At 53.2% G+C, this 26,217-nt stretch overlaps 12 protein-coding genes across 12 annotated transcripts; 8 read left to right on the top strand and 4 right to left on the bottom strand.

Moving 5' to 3' along the window:
- Positions 1-3,905: 3,905 nt before the first annotated feature.
- Positions 3,906-4,446, top strand: ASPZODRAFT_18140 (hypothetical protein; the record flags this gene model as incomplete). The annotated part of the gene is made up of 3 exons (XM_022727169.1): positions 3,906-4,035; positions 4,110-4,146; positions 4,215-4,446. The coding sequence occupies 3 exons, from the start codon at positions 3,906-3,908 to the stop codon at positions 4,444-4,446; spliced, it is 399 nt and encodes a 132-aa protein (XP_022579074.1).
- Positions 4,447-5,745: 1,299 nt separating this feature from the next.
- Positions 5,746-8,133, top strand: ASPZODRAFT_134639 (hypothetical protein). Its single transcript, XM_022723589.1, has one exon. The coding sequence runs from the start codon at positions 6,158-6,160 to the stop codon at positions 7,703-7,705; it is 1,548 nt and encodes a 515-aa protein (XP_022579073.1). The 5' UTR covers positions 5,746-6,157; the 3' UTR covers positions 7,706-8,133.
- ASPZODRAFT_691905 (hypothetical protein) lies at positions 7,692-8,256 on the top strand. Its single transcript, XM_022729567.1, has one exon. It carries the CDS (start codon positions 7,898-7,900, stop codon positions 8,213-8,215), a length of 318 nt encoding a protein of 105 aa, XP_022579072.1. The 5' UTR covers positions 7,692-7,897; the 3' UTR covers positions 8,216-8,256.
- A 136-nt stretch (positions 8,257-8,392) lies between these two features.
- Positions 8,393-10,487, top strand: ASPZODRAFT_134637 (hypothetical protein). The gene is made up of 4 exons (XM_022723588.1): positions 8,393-8,606; positions 8,678-10,116; positions 10,162-10,226; positions 10,296-10,487. The coding sequence occupies exons 1-2, from the start codon at positions 8,491-8,493 to the stop codon at positions 10,029-10,031; spliced, it is 1,470 nt and encodes a 489-aa protein (XP_022579070.1). The 5' UTR covers positions 8,393-8,490; the 3' UTR covers positions 10,032-10,116; positions 10,162-10,226; positions 10,296-10,487.
- ASPZODRAFT_18137 (hypothetical protein) lies at positions 10,076-10,414 on the bottom strand (the record flags this gene model as incomplete). Its single annotated transcript, XM_022727168.1, has 3 exons — positions 10,076-10,116; positions 10,162-10,226; positions 10,296-10,414. 3 exons carry the CDS (start codon positions 10,412-10,414, stop codon positions 10,076-10,078), a joined length of 225 nt encoding a protein of 74 aa, XP_022579071.1.
- A 570-nt stretch (positions 10,488-11,057) lies between the features above and the next one.
- ASPZODRAFT_18136 (hypothetical protein) lies at positions 11,058-13,520 on the bottom strand (the record flags this gene model as incomplete). Its single annotated transcript, XM_022727167.1, has 2 exons — positions 11,058-13,412; positions 13,479-13,520. The coding sequence occupies 2 exons, from the start codon at positions 13,518-13,520 to the stop codon at positions 11,058-11,060; spliced, it is 2,397 nt and encodes a 798-aa protein (XP_022579069.1).
- Positions 13,521-14,289: 769 nt separating this feature from the next.
- Positions 14,290-15,577, top strand: ASPZODRAFT_27215 (hypothetical protein). Its single transcript, XM_022728086.1, has 4 exons — positions 14,290-14,490; positions 14,570-14,765; positions 14,824-15,108; positions 15,174-15,577. The coding sequence occupies exons 1-4, from the start codon at positions 14,351-14,353 to the stop codon at positions 15,411-15,413; spliced, it is 861 nt and encodes a 286-aa protein (XP_022579068.1). The 5' UTR covers positions 14,290-14,350; the 3' UTR covers positions 15,414-15,577.
- A 200-nt stretch (positions 15,578-15,777) lies between these two features.
- Positions 15,778-16,434, top strand: ASPZODRAFT_18134 (hypothetical protein; the record flags this gene model as incomplete). The annotated part of the gene is made up of 2 exons (XM_022727166.1): positions 15,778-15,967; positions 16,013-16,434. 2 exons carry the CDS (start codon positions 15,778-15,780, stop codon positions 16,432-16,434), a joined length of 612 nt encoding a protein of 203 aa, XP_022579067.1.
- A 193-nt stretch (positions 16,435-16,627) lies between these two features.
- On the top strand, positions 16,628-18,880 carry ASPZODRAFT_27213 (hypothetical protein). Its single transcript, XM_022728085.1, has 4 exons — positions 16,628-16,796; positions 16,873-17,710; positions 17,773-17,866; positions 17,932-18,880. Exons 1-4 carry the CDS (start codon positions 16,708-16,710, stop codon positions 18,765-18,767), a joined length of 1,857 nt encoding a protein of 618 aa, XP_022579066.1. The 5' UTR covers positions 16,628-16,707; the 3' UTR covers positions 18,768-18,880.
- A 1-nt stretch (position 18,881) lies between these two features.
- On the bottom strand, positions 18,882-20,253 carry ASPZODRAFT_27212 (hypothetical protein; the record flags this gene model as incomplete). Its single annotated transcript, XM_022728084.1, has 3 exons — positions 19,823-20,253; positions 19,216-19,754; positions 18,882-19,157 (listed from the first exon to the last, which is right to left on the bottom strand). The coding sequence occupies exons 1-3, from the start codon at positions 19,956-19,958 to the stop codon at positions 18,882-18,884; spliced, it is 951 nt and encodes a 316-aa protein (XP_022579065.1). The 5' UTR covers positions 19,959-20,253.
- A 1,206-nt stretch (positions 20,254-21,459) lies between these two features.
- ASPZODRAFT_2111263 (hypothetical protein) lies at positions 21,460-24,592 on the top strand (the record flags this gene model as incomplete). The annotated part of the gene is made up of 4 exons (XM_022727740.1): positions 21,460-21,701; positions 21,765-23,195; positions 23,244-23,531; positions 23,581-24,592. The coding sequence occupies 4 exons, from the start codon at positions 21,460-21,462 to the stop codon at positions 24,194-24,196; spliced, it is 2,577 nt and encodes an 858-aa protein (XP_022579064.1). The 3' UTR covers positions 24,197-24,592.
- Positions 24,264-26,117, bottom strand: ASPZODRAFT_70968 (hypothetical protein; the record flags this gene model as incomplete). The annotated part of the gene is made up of 2 exons (XM_022729712.1): positions 24,264-25,816; positions 25,892-26,117. The coding sequence occupies 2 exons, from the start codon at positions 26,115-26,117 to the stop codon at positions 24,264-24,266; spliced, it is 1,779 nt and encodes a 592-aa protein (XP_022579063.1).
- Between the last annotated feature and the right edge of the window lie 100 nt (positions 26,118-26,217).

Below are 26,217 nucleotides of genomic sequence, written 5' to 3'. Positions count from 1 at the left end.
TGGTTACCTGCTAACTAACTAAGTTACTAGTCATTAGTTGGTGCTTAGGTGCCTAAGATTGATACTGCTCATATGCACTCTGTAATCTGCATGTAGTGTATAGAGTACTGCGTATGGAGGTTATCGGAGGGGTGGCAGTGTTGATCGGAGACGTAGGAGGGAAGTAAATATGTAGAATAGATAATATCATGTCACCAAGGAAGCCCTGAACAGTATAGAGGTTCTAACAGCTGGCTATTCTTGTGTCAATCCAAGTGGTACTCTAAGCGGTGAAGCTCGATATCAATCCAGGCAGTTTTGTATAACTACCTAGTTAGTAGTTCCCTACCTAGCTAGTTACCAAATATAAGCTAAACAGTCTTATCTGATGTCGATCCGCAGAGACGAGCAAAGTTTGAGACCTTGATGGCCCATAGGTGTGCACCGCCATAATGTGCTTGAAGTAGCTATAGAATAGGAGTCGATAAATTCGACGTACTTTATAAGAATGCTAGGCAATTGTATATCTCTCTATCTTTGACGGGACGCGTAGCATTGTCTAGACAATCTGCTGAAGCAACAAGAATTGGTCGTCCTGTGCGGTGGAGGTCCGTTGCTGTCGGCAGGTGGCATCAGGAGTTACTCTGTGATGGTCTAGGAGACGGGTAGGGAGAACAACCTGGTTTCTCACCTGGTCAGTCAGTAACGCTGGCAAGGGTCAAGAAAACTGGGACATTGAACACGTCTTGCTTTGAGAATTCCCCATGCTCTTTCACTCCTGGTGCCTGAAGACCGAGACTCGGCTAAACGGTATCATTATGAACTCAGTCGGGAGTAATAAGAGTAATAACCATGGCTGGACGATGGCTTCGATCTCAGGCAAGAACTCCCAGGTATGGCTTAGCCAACTACGGGAGACTCACATGATTTTTTCCCTAGGCATATTCACCGCCTGTTAAGATGGCTATTATAGGGATTTTCCCGTCTTCTCCAGCTAGTTACTAACTAGTCACCTAGTAGTTACCGATACTCTAGCCTTCAGTCGCCCAAGGGAGTGAATGGACTCTTCTACGAAACTAGACTTTCATCAGAGAAGTCAGCCAGAGCTCTGGGAGATTGGGTTCTTGCCAATGATAAACCAGACGCTGACGCTGAGAGTCGAGGACAACTAAAGGTACTTCCTCCTACCTTGGCAAATCCATCAAACGTTAGTAGCTAACTCCAGTATCGTCACCCTTACTACATAGCAGCTCTCAGTCCTGATCAAGTAATTGACCAAGAGGCGCATCTCCACCCATCGACATCTGCTGTCTACTCCTACGGAGTACTCCGTAATAATCCCCTCATCATCTCAGAACCCCATCAAAGACAAAGGCGAGAGCGGTAAGAGATGGGTGGGCCCGAGGCCACCTCTCATTTGCAGTTGAGCAGCTCAACAGAAGGCGAGCCCATGGCCGGTGTCTCTTAGGACGGTTTTCCACGATATACTATAGAGAGACAACCTGCCCATACAGACCCCAGTCTATAATACTAGTACGCAGGTACCTTAGTGTCAGTCCTAGTTCTTCATTTGTTCATCATTATTGTTCTCCATATGTTTTCTAACAGTATTATTCCTCAGGAATCCTTTTCCAACAACCTCGTAATAGGTCCCACTGTCTAATTGACTAGGTGGTTACCAAATACTTAGGTTGGTACCGATGGACAGGATAAAGCTGGCCGATTGAAATGTGGCTGGGTCACCTGACTTCCCGAACTGGCGTTGACCACGACTCTTCATTTCCCTCTCCTTTCAGGCTTCTCTCCCTCTCGTTTGCCACCTCTGCTTGAATCAAAGCCCCCCCTTTCTACAGAATATTACAGGACTCATTTCCTGGTAAGTAACCATCCGAAATCCTTGGCTTACGGTTTACAATACGAAGGCCGCTAAATCGCTTCGATTGAGCGGGCGGCCTGACGACAGTGACACCCCTGTGTCCACGTTTTACCGGGGTCAAGGCGACAGGAAGTTAGGGAGCAGCTCCACCTGCCGCCACGCTCTCCTGTCCGCTCTCCAAAGGTACTCCGTAGTACTCCGTACTCCGTCACTAAATATCGGAGGAACTAACTAACTACGGAGTACGGACCAGCGTTTCCATGGTCCAGAGTCCAGGGACGGCCGGTAATGAGACTATTGCTCGGACTAAAAGCTCCTAACTGACACGCGATCTATCATAGGCCAAGCCCCATTTCTCCATCCGTCACATTCAACTCGCGCGTTCCAGAACATCGCCCCCATCCACGCCAATCGTTGCCTCCCGCTCGATCTGCGAACTTGTTCCGTCCAATGTCTGTTAATAATAGCGCACATCAAAAGCACACCATCCATGGCTGGTTACCGCTTCCTCGGGGATGCTTGAAATAGCTCCCGCCAGTCCGTCGCTCCATCACCTACGGGGTTTATACTCCGTAGGTGGCAATAATGAGGTAGGTCCAGCTTAGCAGGCCTACCCCTTTTAAGCAGGTCGCCGGCCAATCGCCATGGCAACAGCAAGCTCTGCGAGCTAAGGACCCCAGAACCCAACTCTTGGGTCTCTCGGGCTGTTGAGCTCGCTCACCTCCGATGCCCAAAGGGTCATGGCTGTGGGTTAACTTTCTGCTAAGGATCACACACGCGCAACGTTATTCTGTCCTGCAGCCGAACTCGACGCCTTGAAGTTTCTGCACCCTCAGACCAGATCACAATAGTCTGCTACACTCTTTTCTTCTGCAGATAAGAAAAAAGAACAACAACAACAACAACAAAAAAGAAAACAAATGTTGGATGATGACCCGTAAAAATAAATTGGCTGATGATAGACAGACTCATTTCGAGCCGGCGATATTGTATACCCTGTTACCCACTAGTTTGGTCACGCTTGGTTTAATTAAAGCTTTCCAAAACTGGCATGCCATAGGTGCTGCAATCACAAAACAGCATCGCCACGATAGAGGATCCCCTGCCATTCTCCGCATTCAAGACCCATCGGGAAGCTCCCTCTTTCCAGTGTCCACCAGAGCTCTCTGTCTCTTTCCCGAGTGTCAGGCTCAGGTCTGAGTTCTAACTATTGGATTTTCAGTAACCCAGACAAGACTCAACGGACTAGGAAATCCGTATTCCGCGTTCCCCATTGACCCGCCGAGATGGATCTGTCGCGTCCCTGGCTAGCTTACTGGCTAGAGCCTCGAGCTCGATTCTCCGTATTCCCGTAATTGGCTTTTGGAAGGGGGGGCCCAAGGGCTTCCTTGAGCTTCCTCTGTACGCCGTAAACTTTTACGGGGTCGTTTGTCAGCCCTTTTTTTTTTCTTCCCCCTTCTCAGCACTGGTGACTTTTGGTTAGACACATCATGCTGTGAGAGACAAAGACGTCTCGTCTCGGGTCCCGCAGGTGTTGCCTAGAAGAAAAAAAAAAAAAAACAGAGACAGGAGGCACCGCCCAGGCCCCAGCGGAAGGGCCGTTTTACGATGTTTGTGACCTGCGCCGGCGATTGATGCCCGATGACGTAGCATGCCACTACATGAAGAAAAGGATACCGTGGACCACTCAGGTTGAACCAGACAAGTGATGGAGAAAAGGGCTGTCTGTTCTGTTCCAGATGAGCTGGTCTGCAGCGGAGAGCACTTGCAGCGGACGACAGGCGTGTTCACGTATCGTACTTTTCAGTACGCCGGGGTCATGTCTCGATGATGATACGCAAAACATTCTTTCGTCCTTGTTCCTTCCCCCCCCTCCCGTTTGAGGATACCTAGATAATGGGCCCAAGAAGGGGGGGGGGGGGGGGGGGGGGGGGGGGGGGGGGGGGGGGGGGGGCGATCAAGTACCGAAGTAGATGGGTCTTTTGGCAAGATCCATTTATTGAAGTATTTCTTTCGTCTCTCTGCCTGAAGGGCAGGCTGTTTACAGAGCATGAATCCTGAACACACGTTCATCGCGATCTTTAACTCTTCTGGGGAAATTCACTTGCATCACCTGCTCCCGCTCCTGGCAATCCTCTTTTTCGGGACGATGTTCGGGGGCGGCTCAGATGCCCCTGACGGTGAGGCGCTCGGGGGTGCCGAACTGATCAGGTCCACTGTCTAAATAGGTAGATTTGACTAACAAATTGGCCAGACGCGGAAGAGGCAGAGGAGGAGGAGGATGAGCCACTGTGTGTAGCTGCTCACCTTGCACTCTGGAGTCTGTACACGATTGCTCCCCTCTGGAACCCATTTGAAGTGGAATCGGGCATTCTGACCGAGCAATGAATCGCCGTGCAACACATTTCGCCGGGGTATCGACCGGCAGCAGCGACAGCAGGAGCAGCAGCAGGAGCAGCAGGAGCAGCAGCAACAGCAGCCAAAAAGGAACAGCCAGCAGTGGAGCCCCCTTTGACAAGCAGCTGCTGTGTGCCCGTCGTGGTCCGCATTTTGCAGCCAGCAAGGTCTCCACCAGGGCCTTGGATCCTTGACCCATCGTGACGGCGCAGTTTACACTTGCAGATTGGCTCGGACCCCAAAACAAAAAAGCACACAGAACGCTCGGTACGGCGTGTATACAGCTTGCATACAGCGTGTACACCCGTACCGAGGACACCGTAAGAGGACCCCAAACACCAGAATGACGGTAAAATACCATCAACGCCTCATCATCCATGCGCTAGTCTCCATATTAACTATGCTTTCCGACTCCCCGTCCCACCGCTCGCTGTTAGCGCACCCAAGGCTCAGGATTCGGGGGAAGGATCAAATCGACAAGCAGGTGCCAGGCGATGGGTCGGGCTTCTGGCCCTCGAGCGGTAAGTCGTAACTCACTAACCACGGGGATATTCGCAAGTACCGACCGATAGTACCTGTAAGAAGTAATATACGGAGTATACAGGTACTAGGTACATAGAGTACCTCTTCCATACACATAGTTAGTTACTAACTAACTACTAGGTACTACTATAGTAAGATGTACTGACGGCCAGCACAACAACTTTGGCTAATCGTCGGTAATAAACGATGGGCAAAGGACCTACTACTAAGGTACTAACTACCTAGTAGGGATATACATACGTTCGTAGAATGGGGCGTCATCCTTCACCGCTGGTACTTGAGTACGGAAAACTATACACATCAGCTCATCCACCAGAGGGGGTGTAAAAATAAAAATAATAATAAATAAAATAATAATAATAATAATAATAATAATACTACTACTACTACTCAATTAATAATAAAAAAATTAAAAAAAAAAAAATATACACGGATTTCAAAAGGAAGTCCAATAAAAACCCCCGAAAATTAACACAGGGCGGCCATTGAGAGATCTGTCAAGGGAAGGGAAATAGAATAAAATAAAATCCCAGAGAGAAATGAAGCTGTTGTCTGTCTGTCTTGTCTCTTGTCTGTCTTGTCTGTCTCTCTCTTGTCCTCGTTCGTGGTCACTTCCCCATCGTTGATCTCCATCCTTTTAATTATTTCAATTATTTTAATTGTTTTCATTATTTTAATTCTTATTTTTAAAGATAAATACATATATATATATATATTTTTTTTTTTTTGAAAAAAAGAATACCCGTTTCTTCTCTTCTTATCTCAACCGTCATCCCCTCTACAGTCCATTCCCATACCTACCCTACCTTAAGCTTAGGCAGTCACAATTACTTACTGTCACGGCTTTACAAAGTACCTGCTTTACTTTACATATAGGAAGGACTTCCTTCCCTTTACGCATTGGCCTTCCTTTTTTGTCCTGCCATCCTCCCACTTCTCTTGTTCTTTTCTTTTTCTCTCCCTCTTCTCTTCCTCTCTCTCACTCACACATATTCTCTCTCTCTCTCTCTCTCTCTCTCTCTCTCTCTCTCTCTCTCTCTCTTCTCTCCTCTCCCCCCCCTCACACCGCAAACCTTTACTGGAGGAGACTAGACCGTGCCCCTCGTACGGTGTCTTCCTCTTCGATTCTACCTCGTCATCGTGGCTACCTTAGGGATCAGTGTGCTTGCCGCTCCATACGCCGGCCCTGTACATTCGTCACAGCGGTATCACCCGCTTGCTGCTTACGATCCGGGTCAATCAGCCCCCTCCCTCTCTCGACCGCGACCAGAAGAACGTCCTGGGTCCCGGGGGAGAGGGAGAGATTGGTCATGTACCAGTCCACCTTCGAGGGGAGGAGACGTGCCGCTGCCGCATCAGCATATGTCGCAGACTTCGCTCGAGGATAGGAACAATGCCCAGCGAATTGAAAAGTACGCTCCCGTCGGCGGGGGGGATAACCATCATTCTCTTCCCCTTCCTCCTCCCCCTCCTCTTCCTCCTGCAACCATCGCCACTACTACTACTACTACTACTACTACTACCACTGCTGCTGCTGCTGTTGAAACGGCAAACCAATCCGATGCGCTGCGTGCTCGTCCAGCCTCCTGGCATCCATCGACCCCGGTGGAACCGCCCACTCAACTGCGACCTATCGCAGTTCATGCCATTCTCAATCCGCCGGACAGAGCCTTGATGGACTCTCGGGGGTCCTCTCTCAGTCGGGAACCGCTAGACTTCAAGTTGTCGGCATCTCCTTCCCCGCATCTCCAGCAAGGATCGTCTCCGCTCCCTCATCCAATCCATCCTCCTCCTCCTCCTCATCATCATCACCACCACCACCACCATCACCACCAACATCCACCTTCAATCCTACAGCAGCAGCAGCAGAGAAAGCAGTCGCCACTGTCACCTGGGACTCGTCCCCGCCGTATCATCACTCCTGTGTCCCCTTCAGCAAGACTGGTCGGTGCGGGTGCGAGACACACGGCGTATCCGGGCAAAGTGAGCGTGTCTCAGTCTCCCTTTGTCCAAGAGCAGCTTGGGGGACTGTATCACACGTCGGCGCCGGCGTCGCCATTGCCCATCGAACCCACCATCGCTCCCGCAGTGTCGCTTCCTGCAGTTATTGCTCAGCCATCGCCGGCCTCGTTACACTCCACCCCGACTTTCCATAGTCGGCGGATCAGCGCCGGGCTGGCCACGAACCCGAGTTCGCAGGAGACCAGTCCCAGCACCCCACACTCGGCCTTCAGCCACTTCGGACATTCTTCGCCTGCGGCAGGCAGTGTCCCACCCCCGGGCTTACCGCATCAATCGTTGATCAACTCTTCACCCTATGCCCCGATGGCGGAACCGCTCAGCAGGGTGCCTTCGGTGTTGGGTAGTGTACGGCTTCCTGCCCTTACTGGAGGCGGGGAAGAGCAGCAGCAGCATCATCATCACCATCATCAACAGCAACAACAACAACAACAGCAGCCGGCTACAACACTCCTTCCAGGCCATTCCAACCCGTCATCAGACCAGCCACCAGCAGCGGGGATGATCCCATGCATCCTAGACCTAAAGTCCGGGTCCTCTAGCCAAGCAGAGAAACGCAAGGCCAACAGCGACGCATCGCGGCGGTTCCGGAACCGCAAGAAGAACGAGATGCAGATGGAACAGAAGCTGGCTGCGCAGCAGGATGAATTACGCAGCCAGACGGAGACCATCCAGCAGCAGGGAGACGAAATCCGCGAGCTGCTCAAGGAACGCGATCACTATCGTTCTGAACGAGACTTTTACCGTGAACGCCTCAGCAGGGCTGTGCCCATGCAACAGCTGCCTGCCCGGCCCCCCTCGCCCCGTCGGTACCATTCGGCCCAGGTGTCTCCTGAGATTGGTCATCCAGGGCATGCTCAGTTAGATCGATATCACCACCGGTCTTTATAATCTAAAAAGTTTATATGATATAATGATCGAAGATCATTTGAGAGAAGAAAAAAAAAAGTCACTCGAGGGCTTACAGTATATATACTATACTATATTTTGAAATTGTGGGAAGTCAATCATCGTTTTCCTTTCACTGTTGTATTTTCTTTTCTTTTCATCTTTCACTCCATCATACTGTCTACACTGCCTTTCATGTTTGGGTGGGGATCTGAAAATACTCTCTTGCATTGGTGGACATCTTTTTTTTTTTTCGTTTTTCTTCTTTACACTTGCTGGATCGAGCTTCAAGCAGCGAGCCAAACGACCGCTGGGCCGGGAGTGGCTTCTATCTGCATATCCATCCTCTGCATCCTCATACATTTCTCGGGGGCGGGCGTTGCTGGTTGGGTCATTGCATCAAGCGTCGTAGTCTTGTTTCTTGCTATTTTCTTTCTTCTACCAGCGTCTTATCAAGCTATTCAGGTACTTTTCATGGCAGGCGAGTACATAAAACATCATAATAGTATATAATAATAAATAGACTGTTCATACAATACTGCCCAGTTATTAATGTGACCTGTCGAGTTCCAATTGACCAGTCGATGTAGATATCTGTTTCTGCCTCAGGCACCCATGGACCACCGCTCATGTGAACTCATTGTCCCACGTGCTCAACTCACATTCTTCAACTACAATCATCACAACTCTTAACGGCCTGGAGTCTCTACTATCTACTATCTACTCTATCAGAAGTAGATACAATATGTTATTCACCTAAGGCCATTTTCTATAATCTATCTTCTACGATGAAGGAGCCAGTCCGCGTAGCCTGGCAGGGAACAAAGTCGGCTGGCTGGAATGGACGTCTCCGACGGATGATCTGGGCGGCGGTGGTATTATTGGGCTTATTTTTCTATCTGAGGTGCGTATACTGGAGGAGAGTCTACCGGTATCTCTAGTAGTGGTAGTGGTAGTGGTATTTAACAATTGCAGATTCCCTGTCAACTCCAAGTCGGAATGTCTGACAATAGATGGGTACCGTTGTTTCCCGTCCATCTCACGGCTTTGGGGCCAGTACTCGCCGTACTTTGCCGTACGGGAGGGTGATATCAAAGAGCAGCCGGGCCAGCTCTTGCTCTCTCCCTCGATCCCCGAGGGATGTCAAGTGACGATGGTGAATATACTGTCACGACATGGCGCGCGGTACCCGACGCAGCATAAGAGCGAGATCTACGCGAAACTAGTGCACGACATCCAGCGAAACGTCAGTGCGGGCTCGCTGCGCGGGCGGTATGCCTTTCTAGCCGGATACGAGTACACCCTCGGAGCGGACGACTTGACGGCCCTGGGCGAGCGGCAGATGGTCGATTCCGGCACAAAGTTCTACAAGAGGTACGCCTCTCTTGCGCGGGATGCGGTGCCCTTCATCCGGGCGTCGGGGTCGGAGCGCGTGCTTGTCTCCGGGGAACGGTTCATCGACGGGTTCCAGCAAGCCAAGGAGGACGACCGGGCCGCGAACCACAGCCAGACCAAGCCATTCATCAACGTCATCTTGGGGGAAGGCGAAGGGTTCAACAACTCGCTCGACCATGGGGCCTGTGGGCGGTTCGAGGCCAGCACGCGCGGGGAAGCGGTGCAGACAAACTTCACGCGACTGTTTGCCCCATCCATTCGACGGCGACTCCAGCGGGATCTGGCCGGGGTGAAACTCGAGCTAGACGAGGTTGTTTATCTGATGGATCTCTGTGCGTTTGATACCGTCGCACGCACTTCTGACGGCAGCTTACTGTCCCCGTTTTGCTCGCTCTTCACGCCCGACGAATGGGTGGAATATGATTATTTGCAGTCTCTGGGCAAATATTACGGCTACGGGGCGGGAAACCGGCTCGGCATCGCGCAGGGGATCGGGTTCACCAACGAGCTGATCGCCCGGTTGACGCAGAGTCCTGTCCGCGACGAGACGAGCACAAACCACACGCTCGACCGCGACGAACGCACATTTCCCCTCTCGGCAGCCATTTACGCCGACTTCACGCACGACAACGGTCTGGTCCCCATCTTCTTCGCGCTGGGCCTGTACAACGGCACGCCGCCGCTGGATCCGAGACACGTCCAGGATGTAAAGAGCTTGCACGGCTTCTCGGCGGCGTGGACCGTCCCCTTTGCCGCCAGGGCGTATGTCGAGAAGATGCTCTGCCCTGGCCATGATGACTATCTGGTTAGAGTGCTGGTCAACGACCGGGTCGTGCCCCTGCATGGCTGTTCGGATTCATTGGGACGCTGTCCGCTTGATGCTTTTGTGGGGGGGTTGCATTTTAATGATGTCTGGAAGGAGTGTCTTATTTAATATACAATTTATTTTATTTTTTTCTTTTCTTTTTATCAAACTTTTCATCTCTCCTGCAGATGTTTCTGGCTTTTACTCCCGTACGCTATTCAGTTAGTAGAGTACTAGCTAGAGTGTTATGTGTACTCACTCCGCTCGAATAACATATAACTCGTCACGAAAACAATAGGCAGCGCAACAATCACAGATGTCCATCTAACAATACATCATCAATACACGAGTCAAGCATTCGATTACTGATGGAATATTAATGATGGGACCTACTTCCTCGCAGCAGCTTTGTACTCTTTTGTCTGCCGGATATCCACCTGTCCCTGCGCTGGACGGACTGGACGGGCGGGACGGGGATGCATTGATCGCGGGTCGATAACGCGTTTGGACATTCTTTCTTCGTTTGGGAAATAGTATTATGACTCTGATTGAAAAGTAGATTCTGGGTATGCTGTTCGATTGATGCAGGACAGATTGTAGTGGTAGGGTGAAGTTTCTGCGCTAGTTTCGCTGCCTGAGGCATACATACTTTACTAGTAGTTAACTAACTACTACCTCACTATTAATACTACTATGTCAGTAAGTCTAGATGAAGACGCTAATACGAACTAATTATGATATTAACCATGTCTTGTACAATAGTAGAGCCGTATATCCAGACCAACAGAGAACAACGCCGACGCCAAAGGAATAGAAGCTAGGTATTAACGTTCGTCACTGCTTTTCAAATGCAATTACAAAAGGTAAAGTAAAACAACGAAAGAAATCACCCTCGTTTGATTCGGGTCTAGAGGGATGTTGATTCAATGGGTGTATATAGATGTCAAGGGCTGTTCGACATCTGACCATGTCTTCTAGACTTCATGGATAGATGGTGGTGTTTGGCGAACCTCATTTGACTATTGTCATTCGAGTGATGGGGTTAATCCAAACAAATTCCCTGCCTTAATCTGGTAGGGTCAAGTCGTGTGAGGATTGGTATTGCGTTCTAGCATGCCAGCAGGTCTGTTGGCTAGGCCTGCTACTATCTGCGAGTTACTTGGTAGCAGACCTGGTTGCCTTGCGCGGCAGAGTAGCCCGAGGCGTGGCAGGGTTCTTCGGGTGTGCCCTGTTAGCCGCTTGACTTGTAACGGGCTTGGGCGGCGCCTGATTCTGATTGGCATCCTCGACGGCGGTGGCGGCCGGGGCCTTGGGCGGGTTGAGTTTCAGCCGATAGGTCTTCTTCATGGCTGCAAACTCGGCCGCTTGGGATTTCGCACACGCTGCTTGTCGGGGGTCAAGCTCGACGGGTGGCTGGGTGGGTTGCTGGCGTCGGCGCTTGGACTGAGGTGTACCCTCGGTGGTCTCGGGGGCCAGGCTCGTAGTGGTTGTCTCACGGCGGCGTTTTCGGGTCGTGGTGTCACCCGAGAGACCACCACCACCCCCCCCCCCCCCACCACCACCACCACCACCACCACCCTGCTGGGCCATTTTCTGGGCCGCCGTCTCCCGGGCCCGAATCTTCTCCCGTTCGTGGAAGACGTCCTCCTGGAGAAAGGGAAGATGCGAGTTGCGGGGGAGGTTCCGCTCCCCGATGCGCGGGGGGAACCCAAAGATGCGGTCCCTTTGGATCTGTTGTTGCGTTTTGAAGCGCAGGGGAGGCTGCGGGAGCCCCTGGTCCCCGTAGGTATTGCTGGGCCGGAAGAGCTCGTAGCTTTCTGGCACCACGACCATCTCTTCGTCATGTTCGTTGGTATGACCTGTGTGGGTCCAGCCGTCCCCGTCAGTCCAAGGCTTTCTAGAGTCCACAGGTGCGAGGAAGGATGGCTTGCCCAAGCTTGGCATACTTGATTCGTGCTGGCCGCGAGAGACGGACTGTTTGGCCTGGTACGCATCACGTAGTCTGCGGAGCTCCTCGCTGTCTTGGGTCGACTGGGCATCAGAGGCTAGCAGGGCGTCGGCCACCAGCTGGTACAGATGCTTGCCGAGGGCTTTCAACTCGGATTCGGGCACAGATACTTCGGTCACCTGAACCGAATGAGACGCGAGGGACTCGGGCCCAGACAGATCACCGAGCGTCCCGCCTAGCTTGCCGACCACGGTAGTCTCTAGCTTGGAAACTGGGGCAATAAGTGCCGTCTTGGGTTTCTTAGAGCGAGACTGAGCGGACTGCATGAACTGCAGGCTCTCAAGGGCCTTTATAGTAGGCTTCCGGATCCGACCCGACGCACGATTTCCGGTAGAGGTGGTGGTCCGGCTGCCGGGAGACGACGCGAGGAAATCGGCCTGTCCGTCCAAGCCCATGCTGGTGGCAGAATAGTAATGATCGAAAGACGTATCGTAGTCGTGTATGGGGCTCGTCCGCACGCTATCTGAGGCAGCAGATGCGAGAGGTTTGGGAGTACTCGTTGCAGAGGGGGACATGACGTCTGTAGAGATCGAGAGGTGAAAGGGGTCTTGATAATCACTAGAAGGGTGTGTGGAGAGTCTCTTGGAACGGGTAGAAGAACGAAGACGCGTGGAAGGAGAGTTGTTGGTGGGAGGATGAGGAGGATGAGGTGGGGAGTCGTGGGAGAAGAGGTCAAGAGGGGAGAAATCAAGGGAACTCGTGCCAGTGGATGCATCGCCCACACCATTCATCTGCCCCGCTACCGACTTCTCAGAATTGGTGTTGCGTTTGCCCTGGAGCCCAGACTGTGGTGAGCTTGGATCTGTTTTGCGAACAGCCTTGCTGCCCGGTTCACTACGCAACAATAGTGGTGATGTCCGCAGAGTCACCACCAGTGACCGCCGTCCCCCCTGGGTCGATGTTGTGGTGGCTGCGTCTGCAGGCGTGGAGGCCATTCGGTTGTTACGCGACGCCCTCGAGGCCGGGGTCAGCAGACTCGCTATTATATTGAGACTCGAGCCCTGCTGCTGCTGCTGCTGCTGATTCCCCGAAGATTCCACGACCTTGGGAGGCATCGATTTGCGGTTGTCCAGCGTGCTAGTCTGGGGCTTCCCCGAGCCACGACGGACGGCGTCAGGCAGGCTTTTACGACGTTTCGGAAACCGAATGACTCCAACGCCTGTGTGGCCGTGAGGGGTGGTAATTTCATCGTACACGGCCAGGTCCGCGTCGTCTCTGGGAGGCTTTGTAGCCTTCTGGACCCGTGGCTTCGACTTCACCTTGCCATTGCTGGTTGTTTGTGGAGGGCCAGCATTCGGGGACACCGAGCTGTCCCCCTTCACCTGCACAGGCTGAGCATCATTGGCTAAATTGCGCAAGGTTCGTCGGCGTTTTGCAGAGGGCAAAGCGTCTTCAAACGACGCAGCGTCCATACTGACGAGCTCCGGGTTGAGACCGAGAGCTTTCAGCTCCGAATCGCGGATGGAATTGCGAGAGGGACGAGCAGGCTGCCGACGGCCGTTCTGGAGCACGTTAATATTATATCTCCCGTATCAAACAGTAAACTCTTGGGGGGGTAGGTAACCTACTGGGGTCCCGTCAGTATCCGCCGGCCAACTGGCCCCAGTCATTAGAAAGTTGTCCGTCACTATCTATCATTAGTCCTCCAGACAATCAAATCCGATGCAGGCTCTCTTACTTTCTTTTCTTTTCTTTTTTTGCCCCGCTCTCGTCGTTCTTTATCCGATAGAACCTCCCAACTTGGATTATCTCTCGAGACAGATCACGCAGCAACGCCGACACACGGATAGAACATGGTAGAATTCGAAATCATCGATCGAATCGTCAATCACCAGTTATCATCATCGACTCGACCTGTCTGCAATCAACTGTCAGTCCCTTGCATTGGTTTGGAACGAACTGGCGGTCGAGCAGGCTCTACCGCTACTACTGCCAGCAGCAGACCCGACTGTACTCACCATGGATACAGCACCTCCGTTCTATACCCCGCCTAGCGCTCTCTCGATATCTTCAACAATCGAAATCACCCGAAATACGGTATAACCAACACGGCGACCGGGGGCAAATAGCACAGGCGAAGCCGGGGGTATGGTCCGACGGTCGTCAGGCGAGGGCGAGTCGAACAATTCGCTCACCAAGCACAGAGGGTAGCCGGGAATTAGAAAGCAAAGGCGTAGACCATCGTCGATCGACCAACAATGATAAAACCCGAGTCCTGGAGGCAGCGTCTCTCCGTTGCGAGGGTCGGGGGCGGCCGGTGTCGCTCGAGCTTCGTTCTGGCAGCAAAGGGAAAAGTTCAAGTTCAGATCCGGGAAATTAGGGCTTGTCGGCGGGCGGGCGAGAGTCACTGGACCACGGCGAGCCCCAGCACTCTCTTTCCGTTGACAACACTCTGTCTCCAACACTTTGCTCGAGTCTGCTTTTAATTTTGAGAAGGAAAATGCATCTCTCCTCGGCTCTGCAGCTGTGTCTGCTGGCGTCTGCCCTTCCTGCGCACGCAGCCACTTCTTGGGGGTTTAGTGATGCCACCGTGTCAGTTCAGACCAAGGGTGCTGGAGTCGGAGCCGGTCTCAAAGAGCAGTGAGTTTTTTTTTAATTTATTATTGTTGTTTTTAAATTGAAAAAGCAATTGATATATTGACTGATTTGTTTTCTGAAGAATCGACAGCAGCAAACCCCTGGCGAACCCTGTCTCCCTCGGCGATGCGGATACGTTGAAGCTCACCTTGACGGCCGAGGAGGGAAACACCGCGAAGCGGCCACACCAGGCATTTCTGCTGCTCAAGGATGGAAGCGGGCTGGATATTTCGTTCCCGTTGAGCGTCAAGGATAACGGCAAGGCTAGATTGGAGCTTGTAGGTTTTCCTGCGATGGATTCACCTGTCTGTGATGCGGTAACTGACTGCTACCCAGACCCAGAAAGACCTCCCTCTTCAGTTCCTGGCGGCATCTGAACCCATCGACGCCAATCTGGTCATCGGCTCGTTTGGTTCGGCGGGTGCATACAACGGTCCGGCCTTCCAGCTGGCTGTCGAGCGCAACGCTGATGAGCCGTTGCCCTCGTCCACCGCGGAGCGCTACGGCCAGCTGCCGGAGATCCATCACATCTTCCGGTCGGATGCTCGCAGCCCACCTGTGGTGATCACGCTTGCCTTCGTCGCGATGGCCCTCGCATCGCTTCCTGTTCTTGCAGGCCTGGTACGTCTACATGGTATTCCAAGAACACCTTTTTAAGTATACGTCGCTAATCTAGCTGATATCAGTGGCTCTTCCTCGGCGCCAACCTCAACCACCTCCCCGCCGCCTTCAAGACAGCGCCCATTCCCCACGCCGTCTTTGTCGGAGCCCTGGTTGCCCTCGAGGGCATCTTCTTCCTCTACTACACCTCGTGGAACTTGTTCCAGATGCTGCCTCCCGCGCTGGCTGTCGGTGCCGTCGCCTTTGTCAGCGGCAGCCGTGCGCTGAGTGAAGTGCAGGGTCGCCGCCTTGCCGGCTTGAGATAGGTGCCCTAGCTGTCTGTCAGTTGTCAGCTGGTTAGCAAGCATTCGGCGCCCATGTACTACGTTCGCGGTGGAGTCAAGAGTAGAAATGTAGAATAGTACACAGTACACAGTACACAGTACAACAACAGTACAAGCATAGCAATCACACAACCATATAAGCAAAATACCAAACCACAATAAATTAAAATCAATTCCGATCTATACTCAATTATAATATGTTATCTCGATTTGCTCAGTAAAAACAGCTGTCGACCTCGGTATAACAGCTCCTGTTGGGTTGACGTCACGCTTGGCGCCAAATTTCACAGCGAGAAAAAAAGATAGCAAGAAAGACAAGCTTCACGGCCACGAACAACACAAAACCATGGGCTCCTCCGCGTCCAAACCAGCACGATCAGCTGCTGCGGCAGCCACACGTCGCCAGTATCCCAAGCAAGCGAGTGTTTCACCTCCTACAGCCCCGAAAACGAGATCGAGTCCCCAGCCTCGTCCGGCCACCAGGCCAGGGCCGACGTACCATTCGACCGAGCAGGCCTCGAGCACGAAGTCTAAGGGTATGACGTTCCATTTTATTATTCTTCTTGATCTAATGATTATAGCAATCGATCTTGACGGACGAGACCCTGACTTCGCCGCCTCCCTCCGCTCGATCGGTCCTGTCACGCCCGTCCCGACGCTGTCGAACTCGAGCATCTTCAATCGAGATCCTCATAGCCTGAACCGAAGCCAGAACCAAACCCATAATCACTACCAACCGGCTGTTTTCCCCTCGCCATCGAATCCAGCGTTATTAGTTGTCACGGCGCGGCAACGCCTCACACAAGCGGCTGAGCGCGAGGCCGAAGCCTTCGGCCGACAGAGCCATGCAGGACGAGAGTTCCTAGATATCCTTACCATTCGACAGGCCCTATCAATGCGAGACAGCCAGGGAGTCCCTGAGGCGGAAGTCGAGAAGGTGTTGCGATTGAAGAAGGGGGTACTCTCGCGGTTGGGGAGGGGCGTTGTCTCTGAGATTGGATAAGAGCATCTCAATCTTGTGTATTATATCAATTTCCCTGTAATTTATTTAAATCTCCACATTTTCTATCGTCTACTTCTCTATCATAAAAACTGTAGTATAAGTTTAGAGATCTGCCGTGCTGGGCGAGATTGTATGCCATTTTGTCTTAAGTCACGTTCCGAAAATTCAACCTCAAACACCTGGACTTCACCTCTCCGCACTCCACGCCCTCAAGCAATGGAGGCAGCACCACCAGCGCTTGTATCGCGTCAGCTAGCGTGTGTCTGTGTTTAAATGGACTATCTGCCTACTCCCAGCGGCAGCACGGCCGACGCGAGGCCTCGCCGACCGGCTAGGTCGAAGAATGGCTGTTTGACGTGTCGGTAAGTGACGGCCCAGAGGATTTCCCGGAAGGTCTCCAACAAAAGCAGCAAAGAAGAGACAAATCTAATTCTATAGTCGTCGCAAAGTCCGATGTAATGAGGAGAAGCCGAAGTGTGGGCATTGCTCGCGTCTTGGTCTGGAGTGTAGTTGGCGACAGAGCCACAGCAGGGCCGACAGCACAAGTGCAAGCTCCAGTACAAATGGAAATCCAATTGCATCGGCTACTGCTGCAGAAACAATCGACCCGGCGCCTGGCGCCTTTTTCAACTACGGCGGCTTGTTTGCGGAGGATTCCTCGCTGACGACGTCGTCGTCTGCCAGCTGGCTCGCGGGTGGGATGGCCTCCTTCAGCGACCCGGTCAGTTTCGGCCTGGGCGCCTACTCGCCGCTGTTCGAATATCACCCGTCGCCGTCATCGTCTGGGCCGGTAGCAGCAGCAGGAGCGGCAGCAGCACCGGGCAGCGGTGGCGGCGCTCAGCGTGATTCCATTCGCGATCAGCAGGCGTTTACCCTGTTGGACGTCACATCCTCGACGTCGTCGTCGTCACCGCCGCAGCACCACCCGCCGATCGCCCCAGACGCCAGCGACGACGAGCTGTTTCACGCCTTTCTGAACTCGGGCGTGCCTCCGATCCTCATCTCGGTCGAGACGCGCGTCCGCTGGCCGTGCATGAAACGTACCTTGGCCTCCATGTCGCGCTCGTCGAGCATGGTCCGCTCGGCCATCGTCACCTTTGTCGCCGTGCTGTTTCGTGACTCCGATAGGGAGCCGCATTCGCGCCGCACCGATATCTACGACAAAGCAGCCGCCGAGCTGGCGCGCACGATAGAGGCCGTCTCGGTGGGCACCATGGAGCTCGGCGTCGAGCTGCAGAACATCCTTGCCACGGCATTTCTCCTCTCGTACAGTGATGTATGTTATATGTTATGATCTCCATACCTCACCACTATTTCTATCAATACTAACAGCAACAGCTTGTCACTTCGCGGGTCGACCAGGCCAATGCATACTTGAGAGAAGCGTTCAAAATGTTGCAAATGCGAAAGTTATCAGAATTGAACATGACTGGTAGGGCCCTCTTTCTATTTAGTGTGTATGAACTATGTAGTATGTGCTAATTTTTTCCTTTCAAGAAAAACGGCTAATATCGTGGATTCGCTTGATTGATGCGCGTGCCGCCTCAGCAGGCGGAGAGGGCTTTTTTGTCACCAATGATAATGAAAATCTGTACGCTTCCGATACGCTCGAGTCTCGGTCCGGGGCCCTCGACTATGCAAGTGATCCTGGATACGACGATCTTGCCATCGAGGAGATCCTCTCAGATATGCTCCATCGACCGGGCACCGTCTTCTTCCAGAAGGTGCTCTCCTTCATGGGCCGGATCGCGAAGATTGATCCGTGGCATCGCAGCCGGGGTACCGTCAAGGACGAAACGGAAGTCATGTCGCTCGCGAACCAGATCACCCGAGACCTCCAGAAGCTGTACTCGCAGCGCCCGCCGCTGATGGACTACGCGATTGCGGGCCACCTGAACCGGACGCATGTCATCCAGACGCTGGCGGCCGCGCTGACGCAGAACTTCCGCGCGTACGCCGCCAACTACTACGCATGTTTCATCCACCTGCACCGCGTGGCGTACAAGACGTTTCCCAAGACGCCCGAGGTGCTCGAGGCGCAGGCGAAAATCAAGAGCTTGAGTCGGTGCATGGCTAACGCGCTCGATCCATCCGAGCCCATGCCCGGCCAGATGCTCTGGGCCTTGTGCATGTGGGCCAGCGAGGAAGACGACCCCGCCGAACGGCTGTGGATCCTGAGCACCATCCGCGGCATGAAAAGCAGCGCCAGCAATGCCCACATCCTCGCCGACGTGCTTGAGGAGGTCCTTCGCCGGCAAGACGAACAGCACCAGCGCGTTGATATCCGTTCGGTCATGCAGGACACTTTTCACCAAAGCTTTGCCGTACTCTAATATTTTTTCTTTTTCATTCATGATCTATGTACAAGGTATCGAACATTTCTTTTTTTTTTTAAAAAAAAAAAAACAACCCCTTCCCCGTTCCACATCGAAGGGGGGGGGGGGTCACTACTGCTTCTGCTTGGCGAGAGCCTCTTCGACCGGTCGCAGCCTCTCCGACAGTTCCACGATCCATTCCTGCTTGCTGGGGTCGGAGAAGAGCGGGTACGGACGACGGCAGGCAGCGCTGGTGGCGGGGTATCCCAGCAGGTGGGCAACAACCCATTTGCTACCGTTGATGCCGCCCTTGGCAAAGGCCCATTCCGAGGTGGCCGCCTTGAGCTGCAGCTCGGTGGCTTCCTGTGTCTTACCGGCAAGGGCGAGCTCGTACAGTTCAACGCAAGCCTATATATATTAGCAAAGCTCATGCTATAAATGGCAAAAGAGGAGGGAGGAGGTATACCCTAGGCCACAAGTTTGCCATGCCGGTGATGGCCCCGATGCCGCCGACGGACATGGCAGGGATAAGCCAGTCGATCTGGCCGCCGAGCACGCTGAACTGCGAGGTAGCGGCGGTGACGCGGGGCACCTTACCGATACCGCCGCAGGTGAGCTTCACACCGGAGATGTTCGGGTGCTCGCTGAGGGTGATGAGCATCTCGGAGTTGACGTCGAGGCCCGCGGCGACACCGGGGAAGTTATAGACCATGATGGGCACGGGGCTGTTGTCGGCGACCTCCTGGAAGAAGGCGATGATGGCGGCGGAATCCATGGCGAAGTGGAAGTAGCTGGGGACCAGGACCATGGCGAAATCGGCCCCCGCGGTCTTCGCCGCAACGCACTCGTCGATCACCTGGCGCGTGGCCTGTCCGCTCGCCCCGAGGGTGATGGTGATATCGGGCCGGCCGAGCTGGGTGGCAACGGCGCGAGCGCGGCGCACCAGCTCGACTTTCTCTTCCGTCGACAGGGTGACGGCCTCGCCGTTGGTTCCTGCAAGAACCACTAAAATAGTCAGCTCTAGACTTTCTTCAAATATCCTCTCTCTCTCTCTCTCTCTCTCTCTCTCTTACATCCATGCATCCCCGACTCAACCATGTACTTGAAATGTTGCTCCTGGACCTCCCAATCGATCTCCTGGCGGGGACCATCCTTGAACCAGGTCAGGATGGGGACGTGGATGCCACCGGGGAAAACGTGGTTTCTCATTTTGAATGAAGTAGATTGTTGAACGAGAAGAAGAAGTAATTGGTACTCAGAATTAATTCAAGATGGAAATCAGTTGTTCGAGGAAGAAGAAGAACAAGAAGATAAATATTCCCCGCACAGATGCGGGGACGCCATCCCGATCGGATGTCGGCTCGCGTCGGGTAAGGGCATAGCCGAGCAGGCAACTTACGATTAATGGACATGGAGGGCTCGCTTTACTTAGTCAGTTGGTATATTATTCATTAACTACCTACACAGACGAGGTCTTCTTCAGTCAATAGACTATATAAGTGGTTCAGCTCTCACTACAGAGTACGGAGTGCTAGCATCGAATAATACATTATCTACGAACTTGCTATGGAGTATTTCATAGACGATACTCGAACATCAGTTATTGAAATTTATGGTATGCATAATGCTCCTTCCTGCAGAGAAATGGGTCTTGTATTCTGTCGAGGACAGATAGTCAGAGCACACTAGATTTTTGGTGGCATTGATAAGTATCTCGGGGTCTTCTACTGGTTAGAATATAAGTAGAGTACTTCACTTGTGTTACTTACTCCCAAGTAAGCATGGAACAACCCTTTGCTAATAATATCTCGTATCCGTCAACATCATATACTACATACACTGCCACCGACTCCACAAGGATCATATACTCCGTATACTCCGTACTGGACCCTATCTAGGTACAGAGTGGATGTGGAGTCAATATTATGGATCCTAGAAAAACATTTTATAATCAATGACGTTGATTTGATGGGTATTTTGAATGCTCTTAAATTAGCATTACTAGTCATCCATCCTATAAAGCTATCTCTGTACCCAGTATCCGTACTCCGTACTCCGAGTCGGTGAAGAGACCCTGCGTTCATCTGTGTATCGGTGGATCTTATTATCTATTATTGATATCTAAAGCTTAAATACTATCCCAACCACTATGCTAGAGTCATTACTACCTCACTCTATCCCTGTTGCCTGTTGGACCCTGTACTCCGTAATGGGAACCTTGAAGAATGGGTCGGGTCGTGTGCGCTCCTTCCTAAGACGCGTCTAGCGCGATTCTCCCCCCCCCCCCCCCCCTGAAACAAACAAGCCTTTTCTTTTTTTAATCGCTGGAGTAAGCCTTGGATGGCCTGATGGGGCATAGCTCTGCCCCACAGTCATCCCGTTTAGGCAGGATGTGGGCATTAAGGTCCACTTACGTCCCCGATGGGGAATAGTCAGGGTCTGGCCTGTATCACAGAGGGCATACAGTACATACTTATTACTTACTCCATGTACTCTGCCATTACTCTGATGTTACTCTGTTACTTTGTTCTCTATCTCCAAACCTGCTTCTGCCTGAGACACTCGTTTTTGATTTATATATATATTTTTTTTAGTGATCACTGTACTCATTCTCTCTCTCTCGCTCTTCTTCTTCTTCTTCTTCTTTTCCTCTCTATTCATTGATTTAATATAACCTATTGCTATTGTTGTATATTATAATGATTCTGTCATGGCATTCTCAAATATTTCCACCCCTCCCTTGCTCTTTGCCCTGCTCGTCGTGAGCGGTCTGGCTTCCAAAACATTGCACATCTTTCAGCATCTCGAGTCTTTACCACTGCTCTATCTTGTCATCTACCTGCCCACGCTCTACCTGCCAGATGTGTTGGTTATCTGTCTGGGACGGGTCTTGCTGTTGTGGCCGGAGAGGCGCTGGCAATGGCTTGTTTGTGCCGCTGGGGCAGTACTCGCGTAAGTCCACAGTTCTTTTTGATGCCTTTCTCAAGAAATGAGACAAGGAAGAAGCTAATAGAGGGTTTCCAGTCTCCTCACATGGGGTGCCTCCGCCATCGTGTTCGGGTTCTTCCTCCAGACAGGCGCCGAAGTCGAATGGACCGCCACCGACAGCTTCGTCCGCGACCCTGCCGCCATGAAATTGCTTATGAGTGGCATCTCGACCGTCTGTGCCGCCGCAACAGTGCTGCTGCTCGTCGCCTGGCTCATTGCGCCACGGCTATACTCGCTCACGGGCTCGTGGATGGACACACTCGGGGGAATCTGCCGCTTGGGCGTCAAGGAATCCTACACACTGCTGCCAGGCAATGCCACGAAGGCTAGACGCTGGCGGTGCTCGCTGAAATGGCTGATTCCCGTGTCCGTCATGACGGTGTCGTTGACCTTCCTGGAGTGTACGCGGCCGGCGGTCCCCTGGGACCATCTGTCACGTGCTCTCCCGTGGACGCTGCTGGACGCCTTCCACACTCCGTCGACGGAACACTGTCGCCCGCCTCGGATTCCCTTCCCCTTGGACACAGACAAGGACGGGAAAGGCCATCATGGCCATCACGGGCATCATCCGCATCACTGGGTGCCTGACTTCCGACCTGCGACGACCGACGAAGGCCCTCTCCAGCGCCCTGTCTGGCTGCCAGACCCTTCTCCGCCGGGGTTTCACCGCTGGGATCAACAGCATGGCGCCGACTTTGGATACCAGCCGCGGTGTCCCGGGAACGACCAGGTCTACCGCCCGTACAACGCCCTGACCGATCCGCTGAAAGTGTCGAATCTCGGTGAAGACCTACTCGAGCCCCTCCAGCAGGTCTTGAACCGGTCCGAGGTCAGCATTCAGCACGTCGTGATCCTCACGATGGAGAGCGGCCGCAAGGAGCTGTTTCCCATGCAGTCTGGAACGCCACTTTACGATGCTTTGTTGGAATCCTACCGTCCTGCAGACCGCGACATGGCTATCGACCAGCTGTCGCGCATGACGCCTGTCGCGCAGATGGTCACGGGGGAGTACGCAGTGGACAGCCACGGCCAGCGGAATGTGTTCAACGATTCGTCGACGGTCTGGCAAGATACGGCGGAAGAGGGGATGGGCGGGATCAACGTCAAGGGCGCCCTGACGGGCAGCACGCTGACCTTCAAAAGCCTGCTGAGCAGCCACTGCGGCGTGAGTCCGCTGCCAGTAGATCTGTTGGAAGAGGTCAACCACCAGATCTACCAGCCGTGTCTGCCGCAGATCTTTGACCTATTCAATTCTTTCAAGGGGGAGACAGACCGGATGACAGGGTTTCAAGCCCAAAAGTGGGAGTCTGTCTTTGTCCAGGCCGTCACTGACACTTATGACCGCCAGCATCGACTCAACGAGATGATGGGCTTCCGGCATGTGGTGACCAAGGAGACCATGAGGAACAAAAAGGCCAAATACTTTCCTCCCAAGACGGAAGAAATCAACTACTTTGGGTACCTCTCATTTCTATCCGACCTGTGGACGATCGACTGACTCTCTAGGTACGCCGAAAACGAAACATGGCCGTATTTAGCGGATATCATCCACGGCGCCGTCGAGAAGAAGAATCGACTCTTCCTCTCGCACATCACAAGCTCGACACACCACCCCTGGCATACACCCGAGGATTTCCCTCAGAAGCAGTATACAGGCCCCCGCGGCAAGCACAACTACATGAACGATTACCTCAACACGATCGCGTATGCGGACGAGTGGCTGGGAAGAGTGTTGCTCTTGCTCGACGAAGCAGGCATCGCGAATGAGACTTTGGTAGTCATCGTAGGCGACCAGTAAGTTTTCCCTTGCTTCAACTCTTTCTAGTTCTTTCTGACTACGTAGTGGTCAAGCATTCAGTGAAGACAGTAAAATGACAGGGACGTTCGAAAACCCACACATCAGCAACTTTCGCGTCCCGCTGGTCTTCCGGCACCCTCATCTCCCCGCCTTGACTGTTTCGGCGAATGTCACCTCCCTGTCCATCGTCCCAACTATCCTCGATTTATTAGTGGAAAGTGGCTCGCTGGACGCAAGAGATAGAAGCGTGGCGTCCGGTTTGGTAAACGAGTATCAAGGGCAATCGCTTCTCCGCCCCTACCAGACAGAAAGAAAGAATACGAAGCATAGTAAGGGTAAAGGTAAAGATAAAGATGATAATGAGGTTTCTTTGTGGAATTTCGGTCTCATCAACGCCGGCGGGGCCATGATCTCCGTGACAGCCTCGAACAGCGCGTACAGGGTTATCCTCCCCCTGTCGTCGAAATTCGAGTACTCCTTCTCCAACCTTGAAACAGACCCTGGCGAGAAACATCCATTACACGACTGGACGGCAGACGGACTACTCGCCTCTGTGGCTAGTAAGTACGGCGACGGGGCCGCGGAATGGGCTATCGATGCCATACGGGTGGGTGGGTGGTGGGCCCATGAGCAGAAACGGATATGGGATTATAGAGGGTAGCGATGTAGCGTACATAAATTCTTTTTATTACTAAACTGATAGATAGTTAAGTAGGAACTGGTAGGCTCTACAAAGTAAGAGCATCTTCATCATCCAACCCCCGAAACTGAACCATAAAGCCACACCCACCGACAAAAGCCAGGACTGCGAAAACCGAGTAATTCCAGACCAGCAGCGGATCACCCGACAGTCGATTGAGGGCCTCCCCAAGAGCAGCGGAGATGGCGTTTGTGAACAAGGCTAGAGCCTGGATCAGCGAGCGCAGACCGGGGGGGGCCTTGGAGTAAGCGTATTCCATGGAGGTGATGGAGGCGAAGATCTCAGACAAGGCGATGAGCACGTAGCAGCCTGTCTGTGCCCAGACGGAGATTGGGGACGGACGCACGCTTCCATCATGTGGATCGATACAGTTGTCTGCTTGGTCGCCGCAGGGGGATGTTCTGTAGATGTATACCTGTAGCACGGCGGCCCAGACCATCGCCCCGGCTGCGAGCCAGAATCCCACGGCAATCTTGCGGATGGGAGTGACGCGTACACCGATCTGGCGCAGGAACGGGTAAAAAAACGAGTCGCAGATGGGGATGAAGATGATTAGCACGAGCGGGTCGAGGTTGTTGACTATATCGTTGGGCACGCCGTGCAGGCTCATCGTGCCGGCTTGGTTGGTCAGGTTGTTGGTTAGCTGGTTGTACGCGAGCCAGTACAGCGGTAACCAGGCGAACACGGCGCAGGCGGCAAATGCGCGTCGGACCTGGTCGACCCAGGCGTCGTCGAAGGTCATCCATGCTGGCCGTAGAGAAGGGTCGATGTTTGACGGCCGGGCGGAGTCCCAGAAGGTGGTAGAGGTACTGCTACTGCCTGTATCATTAGGGGTGTTCCGCCACATCTTGACAGGATTCCAGAGCCAGTGAGCCCGGAGAGCAAAGAAAAAGGTCCGTACGGCTTGCAAGGAGGCGGACCCCTGCGGCGGAGCCTGGCGGTAGCGGCGACGGCCCCAGAACAGCACGGCCGGGGTGGTCAGGAACAAGACGGTGGGCAGCAGGAAGGCCAGCCAGAAGCCGACGTATTTTTCCGCGTAGCTCATCCCGATCTGGCCGATCAGCGCGCCCACGTTCACAAACAAGTAGAAGTAGTGGTAGATCCGGCTCTGGGTGATGGTTGGATCGAGGATGACCCGCTCGCCAGAGGGGAGGGTCTGGATCTGGGGCGTCGTCAAGCCGATCTGCTCGACGATCAGGGGTGAGATGTTGGGCTTGAAGCCGCCCGTGCCGACGCCCATGATGACCACTCCGACGAGGAAGACGGCAAAACACGTAGTCGTATGCGTGATGACGGCCGGCAACGCCGAGATCACCAGCACAATGTGGCCTAGGATGGCGATTGCCACGGCCACGCAGATCGTCCGGTACCGGCCCCAATGCTCGTCGGCTACCCAGGCTGCCACCAGAGGCACACAGTACATCCAGAAGGTGTTGAACGTGTTGATCGCGCTGGCGATCTCGGCCCCCTGGCCCAACGCGCCGGAGATCCCCTGCGCACTGCCGCCGCCAGCGCCAGTGTTGTGGTTCGAACCGGGGGGGCCGTTCACCTGGGGAAGCGAGTGATTGACAAAGTTGGCATCTATCAGTCAGTCAGTCAGTTAGTTGGTTGGGGAAGTTGGCTAATTCTAGGATTCCGCATGGAAATATGACGTACACAAGACTTGAGTGCCGTAGTAGGAGAAACGCTCGCACAACTCAACAAAAGCAACAGTGTACACAGTCCAGGGGATGGGAGCAGAGACACGACGAAGGGCATTCGGACCATGCAGTTCGTCTTCGGTGGGAGAGTCTTTTTCCACGACAGAGACGGCCTTCTCTGAGACAAGATCTGGCTGCTTCTCCAAGTCCTCGACCTGGAGAGCGTGGGGGGAGATCTCCATGGAAGTAACGCTGTCCATGACAGAGGCTGTGGTAATGAAGAGAAAAGAACAAGGAGAGAAGGAGAGGGAAAAGAAGAAGGAAAAGAAGAGGGAAAAGAAG

Source organism: Penicilliopsis zonata, assembly GCF_001890105.1.
Source record: "Penicilliopsis zonata CBS 506.65 unplaced genomic scaffold ASPZOscaffold_13, whole genome shotgun sequence".
Taxonomy (NCBI): Eukaryota; Fungi; Ascomycota; class Eurotiomycetes; order Eurotiales; family Aspergillaceae; genus Penicilliopsis; species Penicilliopsis zonata.
Note: the sequence above shows the minus strand (reverse complement) of the source record. Positions and strands in the feature narration are given on the sequence as shown.

Coding starts and splice junctions, on each gene's coding strand:
- ASPZODRAFT_134639 (XM_022723589.1), top strand. CDS start 6,158: ATGTCGCAGACTTCGCTCGAGGATAGGAACAATGCCCAGCGAATTGAA.
- ASPZODRAFT_27213 (XM_022728085.1), top strand. CDS start 16,708: ATGGACTATCTGCCTACTCCCAGCGGCAGCACGGCCGACGCGAGGCCT. Junction 16,797..16,872: donor AATGGCTGTTTGACGTGTCG/GTAAGTGACGGC, acceptor CTAATTCTATAG/TCGTCGCAAAGTCCGATGTA. Junction 17,867..17,931: donor ATCAGAATTGAACATGACTG/GTAGGGCCCTCT, acceptor TTTCCTTTCAAG/AAAAACGGCTAATATCGTGG.
- ASPZODRAFT_27215 (XM_022728086.1), top strand. CDS start 14,351: ATGCATCTCTCCTCGGCTCTGCAGCTGTGTCTGCTGGCGTCTGCCCTT. Junction 14,491..14,569: donor GGAGCCGGTCTCAAAGAGCA/GTGAGTTTTTTT, acceptor TGTTTTCTGAAG/AATCGACAGCAGCAAACCCC. Junction 14,766..14,823: donor GCAAGGCTAGATTGGAGCTT/GTAGGTTTTCCT, acceptor ACTGCTACCCAG/ACCCAGAAAGACCTCCCTCT.
- ASPZODRAFT_134637 (XM_022723588.1), top strand. CDS start 8,491: ATGAAGGAGCCAGTCCGCGTAGCCTGGCAGGGAACAAAGTCGGCTGGC. Junction 8,607..8,677: donor GGCTTATTTTTCTATCTGAG/GTGCGTATACTG, acceptor TAACAATTGCAG/ATTCCCTGTCAACTCCAAGT.
- ASPZODRAFT_691905 (XM_022729567.1), top strand. CDS start 7,898: ATGTTTGGGTGGGGATCTGAAAATACTCTCTTGCATTGGTGGACATCT.